Source organism: Sabethes cyaneus, chromosome 1 (genome assembly GCF_943734655.1).
Source record: "Sabethes cyaneus chromosome 1, idSabCyanKW18_F2, whole genome shotgun sequence".
Taxonomy (NCBI): Eukaryota; Metazoa; Arthropoda; class Insecta; order Diptera; family Culicidae; genus Sabethes; species Sabethes cyaneus.
In genome coordinates, this window is record NC_071353.1 from 76487018 (window position 1) to 76504891 (window position 17874).

A 17874-nucleotide genomic window follows, 5' to 3' on the forward strand; every position below is an offset into this window, starting at 1 on the left:
TTCCCAACTTTAAGAGGGGGTGATTCTACACAAATGACATACAAATTTCCTCATAACTCGAGAACTAATCAAGCAAATGGAACCAAATTTGGCATGTGGAGGTTTCTGGAGGCAAAAATATTTTCCATGGTGAATTAGGACCCTTCCCAACTTTAAGAGGGGGTGATTCTACACAAATGACATACAAATTTCCTCATAATTCGAGAACTAATCAAGCAAATAGACCCATATTTGGCATGTGGGTGTTTTTGGAGGCAACCATTTTTTCTATGATGAATTAGGACCCCTTACCTTTTTAAGAGAGGGGGCTCTCATACAAACGAAATACAAATTTCCTCACAACTCTAGAACTAATCAAGCAAATGGAACCAAATTTATCACCCGCATGATAAATTTGGTTCCATTTGCTTGATTAGTTCTAGAGTATTTGTAGGCAAGAATATTTTCTATGGTATATTTTATATGGATTTCCCCACTTTAAGAGGGTGGGGGGGCTCCTATACAAATGAAAAACAAATTTCCTCATAACTCGAGAACTAATCAAGCAAATGGAACCAAATTTGACATGTAAGTGGTTTTGGACGCAAGATTTTTTTCTATGGTGAATTGAGACCCCTCTCTTCTTTAGAAAGCGAGTTATGGCCCATCTCCCCTTTAAGAGGGTGGACTTCCATACAAATGAAATGCAAATTTCCTCTTATCTCGAGAACTATTCATCAAATGGAACCAAATTTGGCATGTGGGAGTTTTAGATGGCAGAAATTTTTTCTATGGTGAATTACGACCCCTTCCCCTTTTAAGAGTGGAGCTCCCATACAAATGAAATTCAAATTTCCTTATAACTTGAGAACTAATCAAGCAAATGGAACCAAATTTGGCATGTGGGAGATTTTGGAATCTTGAATTTATTTTATGATAGTTAGAGACCTCTCACCCCTGTGGTAGGGGGATATGGACTCTCATACAAATAAAACAGAATTTTTTGCGAAACTCAAAAACTAATCGAACTCGAGAAATTCGAGACTCTTCCATAAAACATTAGTCAATACAAGACCACAAAAACTATCTATAGTAAAACTAGATCATTCAGGACGAGACGGTCGCGAGTGTTGCCGGTGACCCGCCGTCGGAAGCGCCGCCCACTGGGGGGCTTGCAAAACTCGAGATTGTGACAAAGATCATCCGATATTCATGATTTATGTACAACACAGGTTAATTTGTGGCAATACGAAGTTTGTCGGGTCAGCTAGTATACTATAAAATCAAAAACAGTTGGTTGTACAGGTTTAACGCAACATTTTTACGAAACAGGACATAAATTTAATTTTGACGAGACTAAAATAGTGGAAAAGATTTCAAAACATAACACAAGATTGATTGCCGAAACCTTTTATATAAAGATTAGAGGTGAGGAAAACATCGTTAACAAACAAATTGACTCTGTAGCATTCAAAACCGCATACAACCCTGGTATACTAAAATTTGGGAGAGAAGAAAATAGAAGATAGTTTATGTGTTTGTAAAGAGATAGAGTGTATAGTGTAAAGTCGTAAATTTGGAAGTTTGAATTTAAATTTGATTTGTATTATGTGTAATGTTGGTTAATATATTATTTTAGTGTCCGCTCCAAACGAAACGTAACTCGAAACGTACGAACAAACTGGCATTTAAGTTGGTATTTATTTTCGCCGAAAACCGCCGATCACTAGAAGCAAACAAACCATTCTTAGAAAAATGTAAATTGAAAGAAGAAAATAAAATGTACAGTACAGTTTTAAAAGAAAGATTCATTGTGATAATAATTTGAAAAATATTTTTTAAAACAAAGCCAACGAAATTACAGGTGTATAAATCGTCGTTTGGGTCTAGGCTAGGGAAATCGTGTTTGCATGTGATTAGTAGAAAAATAAATATTGAAAAACATAACTTTTCAATCAATATTGGCTGTTTAGCAATTGTATAATTTTTAAAAACATCACATAACAAAATTGCTGGACATTTTTTATATCCAACGACATGTTGATGACAAAATTCCATGTAGGGGACATGTGTATAATGTGGCACCGGTGGGCAATACGCCCCAGTTCGTTTATTCATAAACTAGCACAAATTAAAATGAAAACCAATAAGAAACCTTAAAATTCGATGAAACAGCCTACTATGCAAGTTTGACAGTTAATTTAGATGAAAATACAATATTTTGACAATATCTAACAAAATTTCAGCTGGGGCATATTGCCCGCATACACGAGAAACCCAAATTTTAGACGCCGTTTTTAAATAATTCGTAGCATTTTTACTCTATAATATTAAAGGAAGTAAACAGTTGCAATTGATTTTCAACTCAAAAATTAACATATATTTGTAGTTATACAGTGGACCCCCGTTCGTTTGAACGATTCCTCATGCAAACTTTTTAATTTGAACAGCTTTTAATTTGAACAACTGGCAACTCTACATATGCTGGAACTTGTGTGATCTACTCGCCCTACTCTTTGTTATTGTTTTGGTGGTTTGATTCAGTTGGCAGTTGCAAGCATCGAATATTTCATTGTCCGATCAGATTTCTACCATAATCGTTGGGAAAACGCATTGTGAAACAGATTGAACACGCTAGATCAGTACAAACAAATCGCGTTTATGTGCATTGTCTGCATAATCAAATGATGTCGTATTGAGAATGACATTTGAACCATTTTTAATTTGCACGTCGTGCAAACCAACGGGGTTCAAATTAAAAAGTGTTCCACGGTAACGTTAATCTTGGGAAGCCCTTTTGAAATATATCCATTTATTCTTAAGGGGGGCACATTATACTACATTACCTTAGCGGTAAAAAAGTTATTCCTGTTTATAATATTTACTCTTCTTTATCGATAGACTTCGTAGCTGGTTATAAGAGTACAGGACAATTACGGGGCTAGTGTAACGATCCTACTGACTCTAACAGTACCACCCAGCCAAGATTCGAACATATGACGACTGGTTTGTTAGACAATGCAGCAATGAAACTTAAAGCTAACTGGGCGGTTGTTGTCTAGCAGCGAAAAACATAATCGATTTTATCGCTGCTTTCAACAGAGCGTAATCAGTAGTATTAATAACCTTACTTTCAAAGTGGTTATAAAAACCTTCGGAAGAGTGGGACCCTTGGCAGCATGATGGTTTTATAGCTGCTGTTAGAAGGTCGTGAGGAACGCACATTTTTATAAACTTGGTGTTAAAAATCATATCATAATCATTTCTGTATGTTGGTCTGGGCTGTGTGTGTATGGTTGTGTGTGTACGTATGTGTCTGTGTGGGGAAAAGCTCGATGCCTGGCGCACTAATGATGATATTCATCATGTGGCACAGTGTGGGACTCTAACCCACTAAAAACCTCAGTGTTTGTGGCCCGGAATCCTCCCGGGACCTTTACAAGGCGACTACTTCGAGGTCTGTGTGTGCGTGTGTTTGTCTCTTTGTGTGAAAATGTGAGTATGACAGGGTTGATGGTCGGTTGGCTGTGGCATTAAAAAATATAACTGATGTGTACGTTTTTTTCAGCTTGCTGGAAGCTCAGGCCGAGAGTTTCATTTTCGACATGCTTCACTCCCGCATGCTAGGACACGTAGAAGTTTGATACATGCGAGGGTTTTAAAGAAAGAACCATTGGTAAGAATAACTAATCTAATATCTATTATACCAATTCAAATGATTGATTTTAGGTACACTCTGCCATTCAACAAATTGGTTTCACGCGTGTCAAGCGAGGCCTCCATCCAGCAATACCTGCAGTTTATGTCTCCGAAAAAGCAGATCACAATGTTGGGAAAGCTCCTACTGATCCATATTTTCCACTCCAATGGTATCTAAAAAACACTGGACAAAATGGTGGGAAACTACGGTTAGATTTAAATGTTCAGGCTGCTTGGGATCAAGGCATTACGGGTAAAAACGTAACTACAGCAATAATGGATGATGGTAAGAAATTAAGAGCGTTACTCATTCACAGCCAAACAGACACAACACTCGCTGTTTATTTATTCACTGTAGCGGTAATTTAGTTTTGGCCTTTCGTGAAATATTTGTTGTATTTGTACTTTTATTACATCAGCTATGCGCCTAACAGTTGTGCGCAGGCGAAATTTGTTTTGCACTCACCTAGAAAAAACCCGATTAAATCCACCTATTGGTGGAAGGAACCTTTGTTATACCATCTTATCTGTCATTTGGGTTAGAAATCGACAAGTCTTCGGAACATAATTCGACTCTTGTTAACGTTGTGTTAGATATTATCAATGCGTTTTCAATGTACTATGCATATGGGTCATTCCACGGGAAATTTACAGTCAAATTTTTTTTTCTCTTTGGAATATTTTTTTACGTTTAACAAAGAAAAATCGACACGTATTTTTTTATTTCGATGTTACTGTTGGAATTCGCAAGATATGATTTTTTAAGTATTGTAATTCGAAAAAATCACTATTTTTTAAATACTGATTGTAAACATAGTTTGTAATATTAAGAAATGACTTTTTACCAGATGTGTTCACTGTTCCACAAGCTTTCAAAATTGGTATATCCTATCTCCCCTCGATTGTTTTTCAATAGTTAAATAGTGCATTTTTATAAACAATTGCAATTTTTTCGATTTTTTTTATTTTAAAATATTTGCTGACCTTTCTCGAAGAAATATGCAAAATTTGGAAATGGAGAAATGAAAACTCTGGAAGTTATGAGTTTTTATGTCTCGACGTTCTAACCCACGGGCAGCTTCATAACGAGGCCGCCTTTGATGCTAATTAAGTGTAACGTGTCGTTGAAGCGCTCGCGTTCGTCCGCTCGTTTGCATTAACGTGCGCACTTCGATATAAAAAATCATAGCTTATAGAAGTTTTCATTTCTCCATTTTTGCATGCTTCTTCGAGAAAGACCAACAAATATTTTAAAATAAAAAAATCAAGAAAAAAAGTTTCAACTTTGAAAAAATTGCAATTGTTTATAAAAACCCGAATTAATCCACCTAGCGGCGTGACCTAGCCTTTCTACTGCCACAATAATCATTATTTAATTTCTCAGAAACATCTGAACAGAACAGAAAAATAATGTTAACACAAAAGATAATTTTTGCAGACTTGAATGAATATATATAGAAAATTAGAAATTACCCCCTATCGGGTCTACAGACGGCCTTAACTTTCGGGCTTCAGAGCCACATACGAAACATAAGAAAAACAAAAAGTTATTTATATCCTTTAATTTTACTACTGTGTTTTATTGATAAATACGTATTTCGGTCTCGACGTGTGACCTTCAACAGTTTCTAACTAACTTAGACTGTTTTGTTTTGAATTGACAATATGAAATATGTGTTCATAGCAGATGTTTTGATATTTTGATATTAATATTGTGCTTCCCGAGAAAATATTTCGTTTTCCAGTTTAATATAGTTGTGCGCAAAGGTAAATCATATATTATTGACAGTGTAAGCACGTGTAAGTTTTTTATGTTTATGCTCTTATTCTTTGCTTAGATAATATTTGTTTTGTCCTATTACGTACAGACTTACAAACAACACAGTTACAATGTCTTACGTTAACCGAAAATAATAAAATTTAAATGCTGATTGCGTTTGTGAAAAATTTGTCCATGTTTGAACGGGCAAACACGAAGCAAGCTACCCTAGCATTCAGCTGATGAGCGAGAGAGAAATATTGTTGTTTTTCTCATCACTCTTGCGTTGACAGTTTCTTACGAGATTTCGTAAGAGTGTAAAAGAGATACTTTGACTGCGAGCAACCAGAACAGAGCTGCGCGCAACTGTTAGGCGCACAACTAAACCGACGAAAGAAAAATTTTAGATAATAATCGCAATACCATGCGTTCAAAAGTTGGCATCTTTGAAAAACAAGAATTCAGAAAAATTATTATTATACTTCACTTTTGAAGAAATAGGATATGTACAACAAAATGATCAATCTGAAAATTTTACTATTAGTTTGTTTGGCTTCAATTTTGCAACATATCTAAATTAGAAAAAATAACTGATTAGAGCATTAGATATGAAAAAGAGAAATTTCTTAGCTGGTGCTCCTTCAGATAATTATTTTTGCATAAAAATCAAAACTTAAGCTTCTTTTGAATGTACTTTCATGAAAAGATAGTCATTAGCTTGATCGCATCGTTTTTACAATGTTAGAGGGTTAGGAAAACAAGATGCGGTCGAAAAATAGTGCAAAAGCTGCGCCATAAACATGCTTGAGAATAGGAAATATGAATCGATATGATTTCCAGTGCTTGTCATTTTTGATTTATTTATTAAAACATGATACATGACATAAGACATCTGTCCTTTAAAATGTCACTAACGAAAACAAATCTTAAGGCCCAGACACAATGCATACGGATTTTACTACGTTGCGGCAATTTGACAGTTTTTCCATAGGTTTTCTGTCAAATATCCGCAACGTAATAAAATCCGTATGCATTGTGTTTGGGCCTTTACAAAGTTACTACCGTGCAACGTTTACTTCCTATTTTTCATATAACATTTCTAAGCTCTAATACCTAATGATTGAAAAGAGCATCTATTGATGCGCAAAATTTGTTTGAAATTTGTATAAATTTATTTGGAAAAATCAACTCACTTGTATTTTTAATCCTATACACCACTTTACCGACATGCTTAAATTAAGGGGAAACCGAAAGTGGCTCAAAGATGGCTGGATAAATGGCTACCATTCGAAGCATGTATTGTTTTGCGCCTTAAAAATGCATCTGTATTGGCAGAGCATGCTTTCGCCACGTAATCAGTGCTTCCAGCGCTGTTATAATTTCCTAAAACTTGTAATTCAATTTATCGATCTGCTATGTATCAATAAACGCTCAGCAAAACATAATTGCTAATGGAAAATAAATTTAACTGAACATATCGATCATTACGTGTTCATAAAAGCGACCAATGTATAATTTGGAATTAGTTAATAGATTTTTGGTTACGCACATATTTCGTTGAACTAGCGCTTTGAAAGCGCTCCGAAAAAGCAGCAACACAGTATCAAACTTTCGTCACATCAATGAGCTTTTAAAGAGCTTTCAACTTTCGCCGCATCGATGTGCTTAGAGTGAAATAAACAAAAAAAAAGCCAACGCAGGAATCAAAAACGCAATCCGATGCAAGCGGATTAATTAAACATCCTAGTGATCTTACACATTATTCAGTTGCTGCTGTTAATTTTGATTGAATCGGAATGCCTTGATAAAGAAAACAAACCCTTTTTCGGGATGTTTGTAGTCAGTGCGGTTGGCTGCGGATCAGCTGTTTATGTTTGCAAGCTCCGCTATTTGACATATATTACCAATACTAATGCAATATTCAAATAAACGTTTAGGTTTTTAACGAACACACGAGGTGTACAGTACAGTGTTTGTCGCACTAACACAATAACGTTAGCCACTTTCGGTTCCGCCTTAACTGCTTTTTTTCGCTTTTTGCTTTTCTTGTACAATTGTGAGTAACAGCAAGTGAAGAAAATGACAATTGAAATCTGAAATCAAAGAAAAGAAAAAGCTTTTCGATTGAATCTCACTATTTAATATTTATTTGCAACGGATACGTAGTTCGCCTACGACGTGCAGGCTTCATCAGTGTCTTATTTCAAAGCGTATACGTATCTGTCGCGAATGAATATTAAATAGTGGAATTTAGTCGGTAAAAGTTTTTGACGTAGGACTACGTCTTACGGCAAGTTTTGAGATAGGGTGTCATTCCAAAAAATCGAAAAATGCGAGCGTCACGAAAAATGAAAGGTTTTGAGCGCTAATAGCTCAGCGGTTTTCCGATCGATTTTCAATATTCTTACACCAACTGATCGGAAAATCTTCTAAGAATTGACCCAAATAAAGAAAAGTATGGATTCTTAATGTTGAACTATTGAAAAATTGAAAATAATGAACCTATGTTTTACCAGAATTCTCGCTTCGTGATTGGTTGGAAGATTCTTCACGATGATCTAAACCTATACCAATTTGATGTCTGTGCTTGGGAAGTAAGCCAAAACAAGTGACAAAGTTCCCCCATTCCAACAAGATTTCTTAACACCGCAGTTAAACGTAGACCATTTTGATGTCCTTGCTTGGGAAGTACGCCAGAAAGAGTGACAAAGCCCCCTCGTGCCAAAAGATTTCTTACGAATGCGATTAAACCTAGTCTAATTTGATGTCTGTGTTAGGGAAGTGTGCCAAAAAAAATGACATAAGTTCACTGTCCCAACAGATCGCAAATTCTTTACTGCGAGACTATTAAACCTCGGCGAATTTGATATCTGTGTTGGAAAAATGTGCTACAGCTGTAGTGTTCGGTTATAATACGACTCTGTATGAAAACGCATGCTGCCGTTTCATATGCTGTTGATAAAATAGGATAGAATTGGTAAAATCTCTTCAAGGTGGGGAACCATGGGTAATAAAAACAATCTTTAATTGCAGTAAGGTAACAGGAAAGCAATAGTTTGTGTGCTTGATTTTGTTAAATTGTTTTCAAATGCACAGTCTTTTGAGAATTGAACGTATGCAATGTTACTACTTTGATAAATGTTACCTACAACGCATGTAGCATGTATATTTGTTGCATATAGCATGTATACATGAAGAATCGAATGATTACAAGCATGAATACATGCTACTATCACTACAAAGAGACTTACGTAGTCCTGCGTCACCTATATATGCGATCGTGTCTTGTACACAACCCCTCTGATTTTTCTTTTCTTTAATTTCAGTAATAATAATAAAATGTGTGATGTTTTTCATTGAACTAATGTTTATATGTTTCAAAAATATGTTTTAAATACTATTTTTTCACATTTCTTTATGTAACTTTCAAACTACAAGGCCAATCGTCATGACATTTGGAAGTTAAGGGTTTGCAAGACTCCTCTTTCATATGCAATCAATTTTGTTCAAATCGGTTAAGGGACTTGTGAGATAATGAAGTCCCATATTTTTCGTATTTTTATACATAACTTTTGAACTAAAAGTCCGATCAAAATGAAATTCAATAGCAACCTATGGGACACCTAGACCTTTCATTTGACACTAAGAACATTAAAATCGGTCTAGCCATCTCCGAGAAAAGTGAGTGAGATTGAAAGCGTTACATACCCACACACACACACACACACACACACACACACACACACACACACACACACACACACACACACACACACACACACACACACACACACACACACACACACACACACACACACACACACACACACACACACACACACACACACACACACACACACACACACACACACACACACACACACACACACACACACACACACACACACACACACACACACACACACACACACACACACACACACACACACACACACACACACACACACACACACACACACACACACACACACACACACACACACACACACACACACACACACACACACACACACACACACACACACACACACACACACACACACACACACACACACACACACACACACACACAGAAAATGCTCAGTTTTCGAAACTGAGTCGAATGGTATATGACATTCGGCCCGCAGGACCTTCTTTCCATTTCCGGTTTTCCAAGTGATTTCTATACCTTTATACTATATATTTATATAGTAGAAAGGCAAAACGTACTATTTAACTACTGAAAAACAATCGAAAGGAGGTATGGTATACCTTTTTTGAAAGCTTGTGGAATAGTGAACACATCTGGTAGAAAGTCATTTTTTGATAAGGCTTGTTCGCGACAAAATCTGGACACCTCAATTTTACAATAAAACAAATTTGCTAGAAGCAGGGGCGTAGCTTCAAATCTCGGCTGGGAGAGGCTGTAAAAGTCCATAAGACCAAGCCGAGATACGGCCAGGGTCGAAACAAGCCAACAATTTATCCTGCACACTTTTCAAGATCGCTCTTGAGGGGGTAATTCGACAAGCGGATGTCGAAAAAAGAAGTTTGATTTTCAGTAAATGTAGCAAACTACGCAGGCTACGCGTTTTGATATTAAAACCAGAAACTCTGTCACGGCGGAGGCCATTTACGCTAGACTGAAAGCGGAGGCTAGGAGGATTGCGTTTAAAATAAATGCGTCGAAGACCAAATACATGTATGGTAGAGGTTCAAACGAGAGCAACGTGCGCTTTTCGCGGACGGCAATTGTTGGCAGCGACGAACCAGAAGTGGTAGATGAGCTCGTGTATGTGGGATCGCTGTTGGTCACGGACAGCAACACAAATGAGGAGATCCTGCAACGTATTCAAGCAGGACATCAAGCATTCTTCGTAAAACGGCACGATCAAGAGGCATAAGCCGCCGTACGAAGCTGACAATGTATAAACCCCTTCTGGACCGTTAGTTTTTAAGGATTTGACACTGCGCACTGAGGACATACGCGCCCTTGTGGACGGTGGACTACAACTTCAGAAACGCCTGGAAAATGGGCGACGATTAACCCAAGATCGAGTTGAATGAAGCAAACAGCACGAACCACCCCGGCTCTAAGCTGCTGACGACGACGACGAAGATCGTACAACCAGCCCGCAAATTTTCTTGTGTTCTAAACATACATGAAGAGTCTGGTCTCATTTGTTGAACAGAATGTTTCCAGCAAGCGCCAGCTGAAGTTGGTGACTGTTTCAAGTGACGACAACTGACAGTCAGGCACAAACACGATTTGTCGATGTTGACTAGATTAAATATTACATGCGTTATATTGTAGGAAATGTTACCCAAATTCAATTCATTTGCGTTAAAAGTTACTGACCTTCTACTGAATGTTTGATAGGAAAGTGAAAATGAAACTTCAAAACCGATCGTCATGCTGACGTGAAACCTGTTTTACTAACGCAGATTGAAGCCAGTTTTGAAGCGAAACGGTGTTGCTTCAGTTGAAATCTAAGCTTCATTGCTTCATTGTGGAGTGACATTTTGCAATTGAAAGTGATGTTGTCGGGCCCTGCTCTAAGTGGATGCCTGTGAAATTTCAAGCTTGAAAGTGTAGAACAATTTTTCTTCTGGGGGGGGGGACGGATACGTAGTTCGCCTACGACGTGCAGGCTTCATCAGTGTCTTATTTCAAAGCGTATACGTATCTGTCGCGAATGAATATTAAATAGTGGAATTTAGTCGGTAAAAGTTTTTTCTTTTCTTTAATTTCAGAGTTCGTATTCCACTAAGAGGCTTCAAAAACTTCAGACAATTGACATGTTTCTCGCTTTTCTTGAATTTCAATGCAAATTTGAAAATTGAACCCCCAACCCCCCGTCACTACGCCCATGGCTAGAAGTTTAATCAATGAAACAATTTTATATCATTTATGTGCGTATCGTTAATAATTATCAAGCAAATTATCATTACTTATTTGGTCTGCATGAAAAATTGGCGAACTTTGGAGTTTACCTTTGCCATGAGGGTCAGTGCAGACTTGTTGGCAACCAATTTAGCTGCGTTTGTCCAAGAGTCTCGAAATTTACCTATAGTTGTTGCTTGTTGTTTATGCTGGGACAGCTCTCTTTTCACCAAAGCCCAATACCGCTCGATGGGGCGTAACTCTGGACAGTTAGGTGGATTCGCCTCCTTCGGTACAATATGGACTCCATTAGCATCATATCATTCCAAAACATCTTTGGCGTATTGACAGGATGCCAAATCAGGCTAAAACAGCGAGGGTACATCATGGCTGTGTAGGAACGGTAACAGTCGTTTCTGCAGACATTCTTCGCGGTATATTTCCTCATTAACCGTTCCCGTAGTGATGTAACTTTTGCTTGCTCGATCACAGCTGCATATGACCTACCATACTAAATATTTTTTGGGGAACTTGGCTTCTTCTTTGTCCTAAAATGCTCTGCAACGCCCTTCCGTTTCATGGCAGTGTAAAATACAGGAAGCTGTTTAAAGTCTTCTATGACATACGTTTCATCGTCCATTATGAAAACTTGGTTAAATATTCGCGATAAAGCTTACGAGCGCGTGTATTGGCCGTCGTATTTTGCTTATTATTACGGTTTGGCACAGTCCTCACCTTGAAAGACTTCATGCCTTGTCGTTGCTTAAAAGTGTGCACGAATGTTGGCGACATTTTTATTTTACGAGCAATGGTACGTACAGAAAGATCTGGTCTCCTTCGTATTATTTGTTTTACCTTCGCATCCTTGTGGTGGTTCCTCAGATGCGTTTTTGTTCCACTTCCCTCCTTCTTAGCTGTTGTCAAGCGAGTGTCGAACGATTTTAAAACACTGTGAACAGTTTTTGGCAAGTTTTCTTAATGAGAGATCCGGGTTTTCATTGCGACCGCACACAATTGCTTTTCGCACCTGCTCTTCTCTCGACGCCATTTTACGCTGAGTGCTTGTAATATAAACAAGTGTTATATTTTCAGAAAGAACATACATACGTTTCCGTTAATGTATTTCCGAAGCTGAGTGTGTTTAGGGGTGTCCAAATTTTGTCGCGAACAAGCCTTATTAAAAACTACGTTTACAGTCAGCATTTAAAAATAGTATATTTTTCGGATTGCAATACTTTGAAAAATCATATCTTGCGACTTCCAACAGTACCATCAAAATAAAAAAATACGTGTCGATTTTTTTGAACAAAGAATTGTGACTAAATTTTCCATGGAATGACTCATATGTATTTAATATACCGTCATCCGGGGATACTTGCAACACTTTTAAACTTTGACTTAGTATAACTTTCGAAGTATATCGTTTAGGTCCAAGTGTAAGTAGCCAAAACTTGTATAGTGGTGAATACTTTTGATTTATGATTATGAGAAAAAATATAAACTAAATGAATCTGTAGAATGAATCGAAAATAGGGGTGTTGCAAGTTACCCAGTAAATCTGATCTGAAATCTGATTTTGCGTTTCTTATGATTTTATATTTGATTTTAAACCGCGAGTGACTATTTTGAGATATTTTGAATGTATTTGTAGTAAAACCAGAAATACTGGAGGCGTTTTTTGTTTCCCAATTTCGTCTATCGCTTTTTTAAAGATATTCGGTGAAAATGCAGCATGTCGGTGAACTTCAAATTGCCGTTTCAATTTTTCACAATTTTAATTTTTCTGAAGATGGTGGTAGACAAAATAACATCGTACAGATGCAAACTTACTTTGTACATACTGTCTATTACGATAATTTTCATTTTTACAAGTGCTGCAAGCCGCGCCATATTGGAAGTAATAACACGTTTCTTCTCCATCGTTTCTTCTCCAAGTTCAAAATATAAACAAAGCTCAAAGTTGCTATTTGTTAGCTTATATGATGCACTTATTGTGTACAGGAACCAAACAATAAAAAATAATTCCATGTCAATGAACTGACGCAACATTGCACATCCATTTTTCCTACTCTGAAAGTGGTATTAATTTCCAATCGAATACTGAATAGCTTAGTGGAAAATGTGGCTTTATAACGAAAGCAAAAAAATCGTGTGTTAAGGATCCCTACTCTAGAAACTAGAAATTGATTAAAAAATAGGCCGCCTTTTTGATAATTTTTCTAAATTTCACCAATTGCTACGAAACAATTAAGGTATTGACCTTATGTTTCGAAATCATCATTTAAATCCGCTCTTCGATACTCCATTGGTTTCCGGCAGTGGCACGTATCGCCAGAAAGTAAATGTTTTCTAGTGAGCATTCGCGCACCCAGTTACCAACAGTAGAATAATCATTATTTTTGCATCCAAAAAATGCAAAATACATGGAAATTAAATAAAAAGTAAAAAGAAAATTTATCCAATTTAATTCTATTATGTATATGGGTCATTCCATGCCAAGTGTCCGAGTCACTTGTAATCAACCTCCTCAGATTTCTACCAAATCCGGCCAGATTGTTCATTTTGGGCCATAAAACAAAAATTCCAAGTTTGGTGCCGGTTGGACATCCCCTCGATTTATGGGAGCCCCCCTTTTATAAGAAAAAGCCACATTTTCGTCAAATCCGCTTATTTTTTTGGCTTATATCTCCGAAAGTAATCGGTTTAGAAAGAAACTCATTTCTACATTTTCAAGGGAAGTTGTCTGAGCAATCCGAAAAAGATATTAGTTTTTACCGGCAGTGTTGCCAAGTATTTTTATTTTCGATTTTAAGATTAAATTTGCATTTTTCTCTCAATGAGTACAATTTGATCTCAAAAATTTCACCACCATTTTATTCCTCAGAAATTTTTACATAAGAATCACTCATAACCACGAGGTGTTTTTTGCCGATCTCGAGATATAGCGTTTTGAAATAAACAATTCACGATTTTTCAAGTAAAATCATAAGCAAAATAAAACTTCTTAGCAATGAGCAAATAAAATAAGCAAAATAAACCTGAGCAATCTAAAGACACTTTGGACTATTGTGGAAGCAAATAAACAGTATATAATATAACTAGAGTTTGTTTCTGAGTGTCTTAGTAGAATACGAAAGTTGAGGGAACGAAAAGTCAAAACTATTTCTATAATTAAATTCCACTATTAGTTATAGTTCAACAGATACAGCCTACACTTACAGCTTTCTTAACAGTATTATTAATTTAACAGTATCATTACCAGTTTTCAGTATTATTGGAACGCTATCAAACCGTATCAATATTTTATATCAGTATCAACAGTATTGATATATTTTTATTTCTTTAATTAATTCTTTCCTTATGCTTTTTCTGCTAACTTCCTTGATACTACCTTGAATGAAGTCCTTTATTTTGATTCGAACACCGTTTTCGTTATAACAGAGTTTTACTAGAAGGAATTGCAGCATCATAGATCAGATACCAAGAATAGCTGCTGCTGACTTGAAACGGTACTTTTCCTTGCAACATTCTGCGTTTTCGAACTGAGGAAACCTGCAAGTCGTAGGCGAAATACGTATCTATCAAGAATAAGTATACATACAAGTTTTCTTTTTATTCAATTTTCAGGTTTCGTATTCTACATAGACGCTCCAAAAACTTCAGTGCAAAATACATATTCAAATACAAAATCCTTCTTCAACACTTAACTTTAATTCCAACATCTGAACAAAATCACGATTTGATGATCTTACAGAGTAGAGTTTAAATAAATCATTATATTTCGCAACCACTAAGAGATAGACAGTTTCTATATTCAGCCCTTAAAAACAAAAATCTGTGTCACCACAGGTGACATTAGGTGGATTCTCAGTCACCATAATAATTAATAAACTTTTCCAAAGACACACCCCTTGAAACAATTTTGTATTTTTTATGCTCGCGTTTTTGACGTTTGGCCACGTTGTGCACTCTATTTGATTCATACCAGCAAAGTTTTCTTAAACAATTTCATCAAATTTTTATCAAATAACTTTTGATGGGGGTATGAAAATGTCCACGCTTGTACACGGAAGGGGGGGAGGGAGTATGGAAAATGTCCACGCGGACAAGCTTTCTTTCATACGAAAAATAGAAATCAGAATCAGAAATACGGAATTAATCATCCATGTTAGCATTAACCATTGATAAATGATTATTTTTAAGCTCAAATAAAGTTTTATCTTCTGATGAGGCATATGTTGACGTTAACACTTGACCGAGCATTACGAGAGCACGTATCCGACATAAATCTTGTTGAAAAGATTAAGCCTGCATTAGTACACATAGATTGATTGTCCAGCCTGAAAGGTGAAGTAATTCAATAATAAAGATATTATTATTTTACAACCCTTGCCTCTTTTGGGAATTGCAAAGGTAACGGAAGTATACCCAAAACATTTGATCTCACTCTAAGATGTGTCACAGAATCCACGAATATTCACCAGTATCGTGACTCATTTATGCTCCAAATGTGGATTGCATTTTGCCTCAAAATCAAATGCACCTCGCCACAAAAAGGGCATTAATGGGTAACATATTTCCAAAAGGATGCGCCTTCAGAAAATTTTACGAACCACATCGCGTCGGAAAGCTCTTGTGTTGTGTTGAAGTAGACGGCCAAGCTGAGATGCTTTAGTTAGACAGGGATACTCTTGACGGAGAAGAATCGTCAAGTGAACGTCAAGCTGAAATGAACTATCTTGTAGTCGATAATATTCGCAGTGAATAAAATCAGTATGAACAGAAGAACTAAGGTCCTCACACCTTACATACGGATGTTGATATGCTGCGGAAATTTTACAGAAAATCCATGGAAAAACTAAAAAGCCGCAATTCTGTATGCATTGTGTCGGGGCCTTCAGACTGGAGCTTCCTTTCACGTAAGCTTTTTAAACAAATACTGCATAAAACAAGTTGAAAACCAAATTTAACACCATGATTTCGGTTTTGTTAAATTTTACAATATATGTCCAAAATATGCCCACGTGAACAAGAGAGGGGGTGGGAGTTTAGTGAATGCCCACGCTTGTCCACGGAGGGGGACGGGGGGGGGGGGCTGAAAACTCGGTGTTACACGAAAAAAATACTTCTCAAATGACCTAGTGTACGTTGTTGGTCACACCTAGTACATCATAAAAACACATTTGAAATCTTCCTACCACCCCCAAAATTTCAAGTTATTGCAAAAAAACGTTTTTTGGCTAGGTGTACACATACTATCATGAATAACTCAATAATTTACCAAGTTTTTTATACATTTTTGGAAAGCTTAGAGGATAAGCTTTTAGGATATATACACATTCACTATGGTACTACAAAAGTTAGACGAGATTTTTTCAATTAAATATGAAATTTAACTAAAAAATAAAATTTTTCTCTCTTTAGCGGTCCTAAAAGCATTGACGGAACCAGGGGGGGGGGCTAGGGGAGACTAAGCCATCCCTAGAAAAGATTTAGCCCTCCATAGAAAAGTTGACTAAGTTTTTTAATTTTTCAAAACCAATAGTTAGATAACTATAGGTACGAAAATCTTCAGAGTAAAGTTTATTTGCATGACTGTTATAAGATTCCAAGCGTTCAACCGTTCAGTTGGCGAGAGGCACTTCCCAGCTATTTGGAAATCTGCTTCAATCACACCGATTTATACATCGGGTTCGTTTAACGATGTAGAGAACTACCGCGGGATTTTCATTCTTAGCTGTCTGCCAAAGGTCCTTGAAAGTATGGTACATGATTCGCTCTACCAATCTGTCAAGTCCATAATATCTGCAGAACAATACGGCTTCATGAAAAACCGTTCGTCCACTACAAATTTGCTAAGCTATGTATCGACTATTGTGGATAAAATCGAAAAACGACAACAAATCGACGCTGTGTATGTTGATTTTGCCAAGGCGTTTGACAAGGTTCCACATACTCTGGCGGTTGAGAAGTTTAGTAGAATGGGACTACCTGAGTGGCTGACAGAATGGGTTCTGTCGTATCTGACGGGGCGTAGCTCAACAGTAAGAGTTGGGGCGGCTCCACTCCGTTCCAGATTCAGTCCGGAGTTCCTCAAGGCAGTGTCTTGGGACCTTTGCTGTTCGTTCTTTTCATCAGCGATCTTTGCGAAAATTGAAATCCCCGAAACTGTTATACGCTGATGACCTGAAATTTTACCGTGTAATCACAACATTAACAGACAGACTGCTGTGCGCTCCAAATGGACATTGACGCGCTTATTGAATGGTGTAGAGTGAATGGGATGAAAGCTAACGTCAACAAATGTTGCATAATCTCATTCACGAGGGTACGTGCGCCGATGGTTTTTGATTACATCATGGAGACAACAAGCTTAGAACGTGAAGGCGTTGTGAAGGATTTGGTGATTCTCATCGACAGCAAACTGAAATTTGTGGAACATATCTCTGCCGTTACGGCTAAGGTATATGCAATGTTGTTTTTCTGAGAAGGAACACCAATATATTTGTTGATGTATATAGCCTCAGAACACTTTACTGCTCGCTCGTACGCA

The 17874-nt window shown here is 37.0% G+C and overlaps 1 protein-coding gene across 1 annotated transcript in view; it reads left to right on the plus strand.

The window, feature by feature from the left end:
- Positions 1–3867: 3867 nt before the first annotated feature.
- The window catches only part of LOC128733123 (neuroendocrine convertase 2), a 299830-nt gene continuing 285823 nt past the window's right edge, over positions 3868–17874 (plus strand). The window contains exon 1 of the mRNA XM_053826742.1: positions 3868–3964. Coding sequence (XP_053682717.1) covers positions 3955–3964 — 10 coding nt within the window. The 5' untranslated portion in view covers positions 3868–3954. The remainder of the gene's footprint in view (positions 3965–17874) is intronic.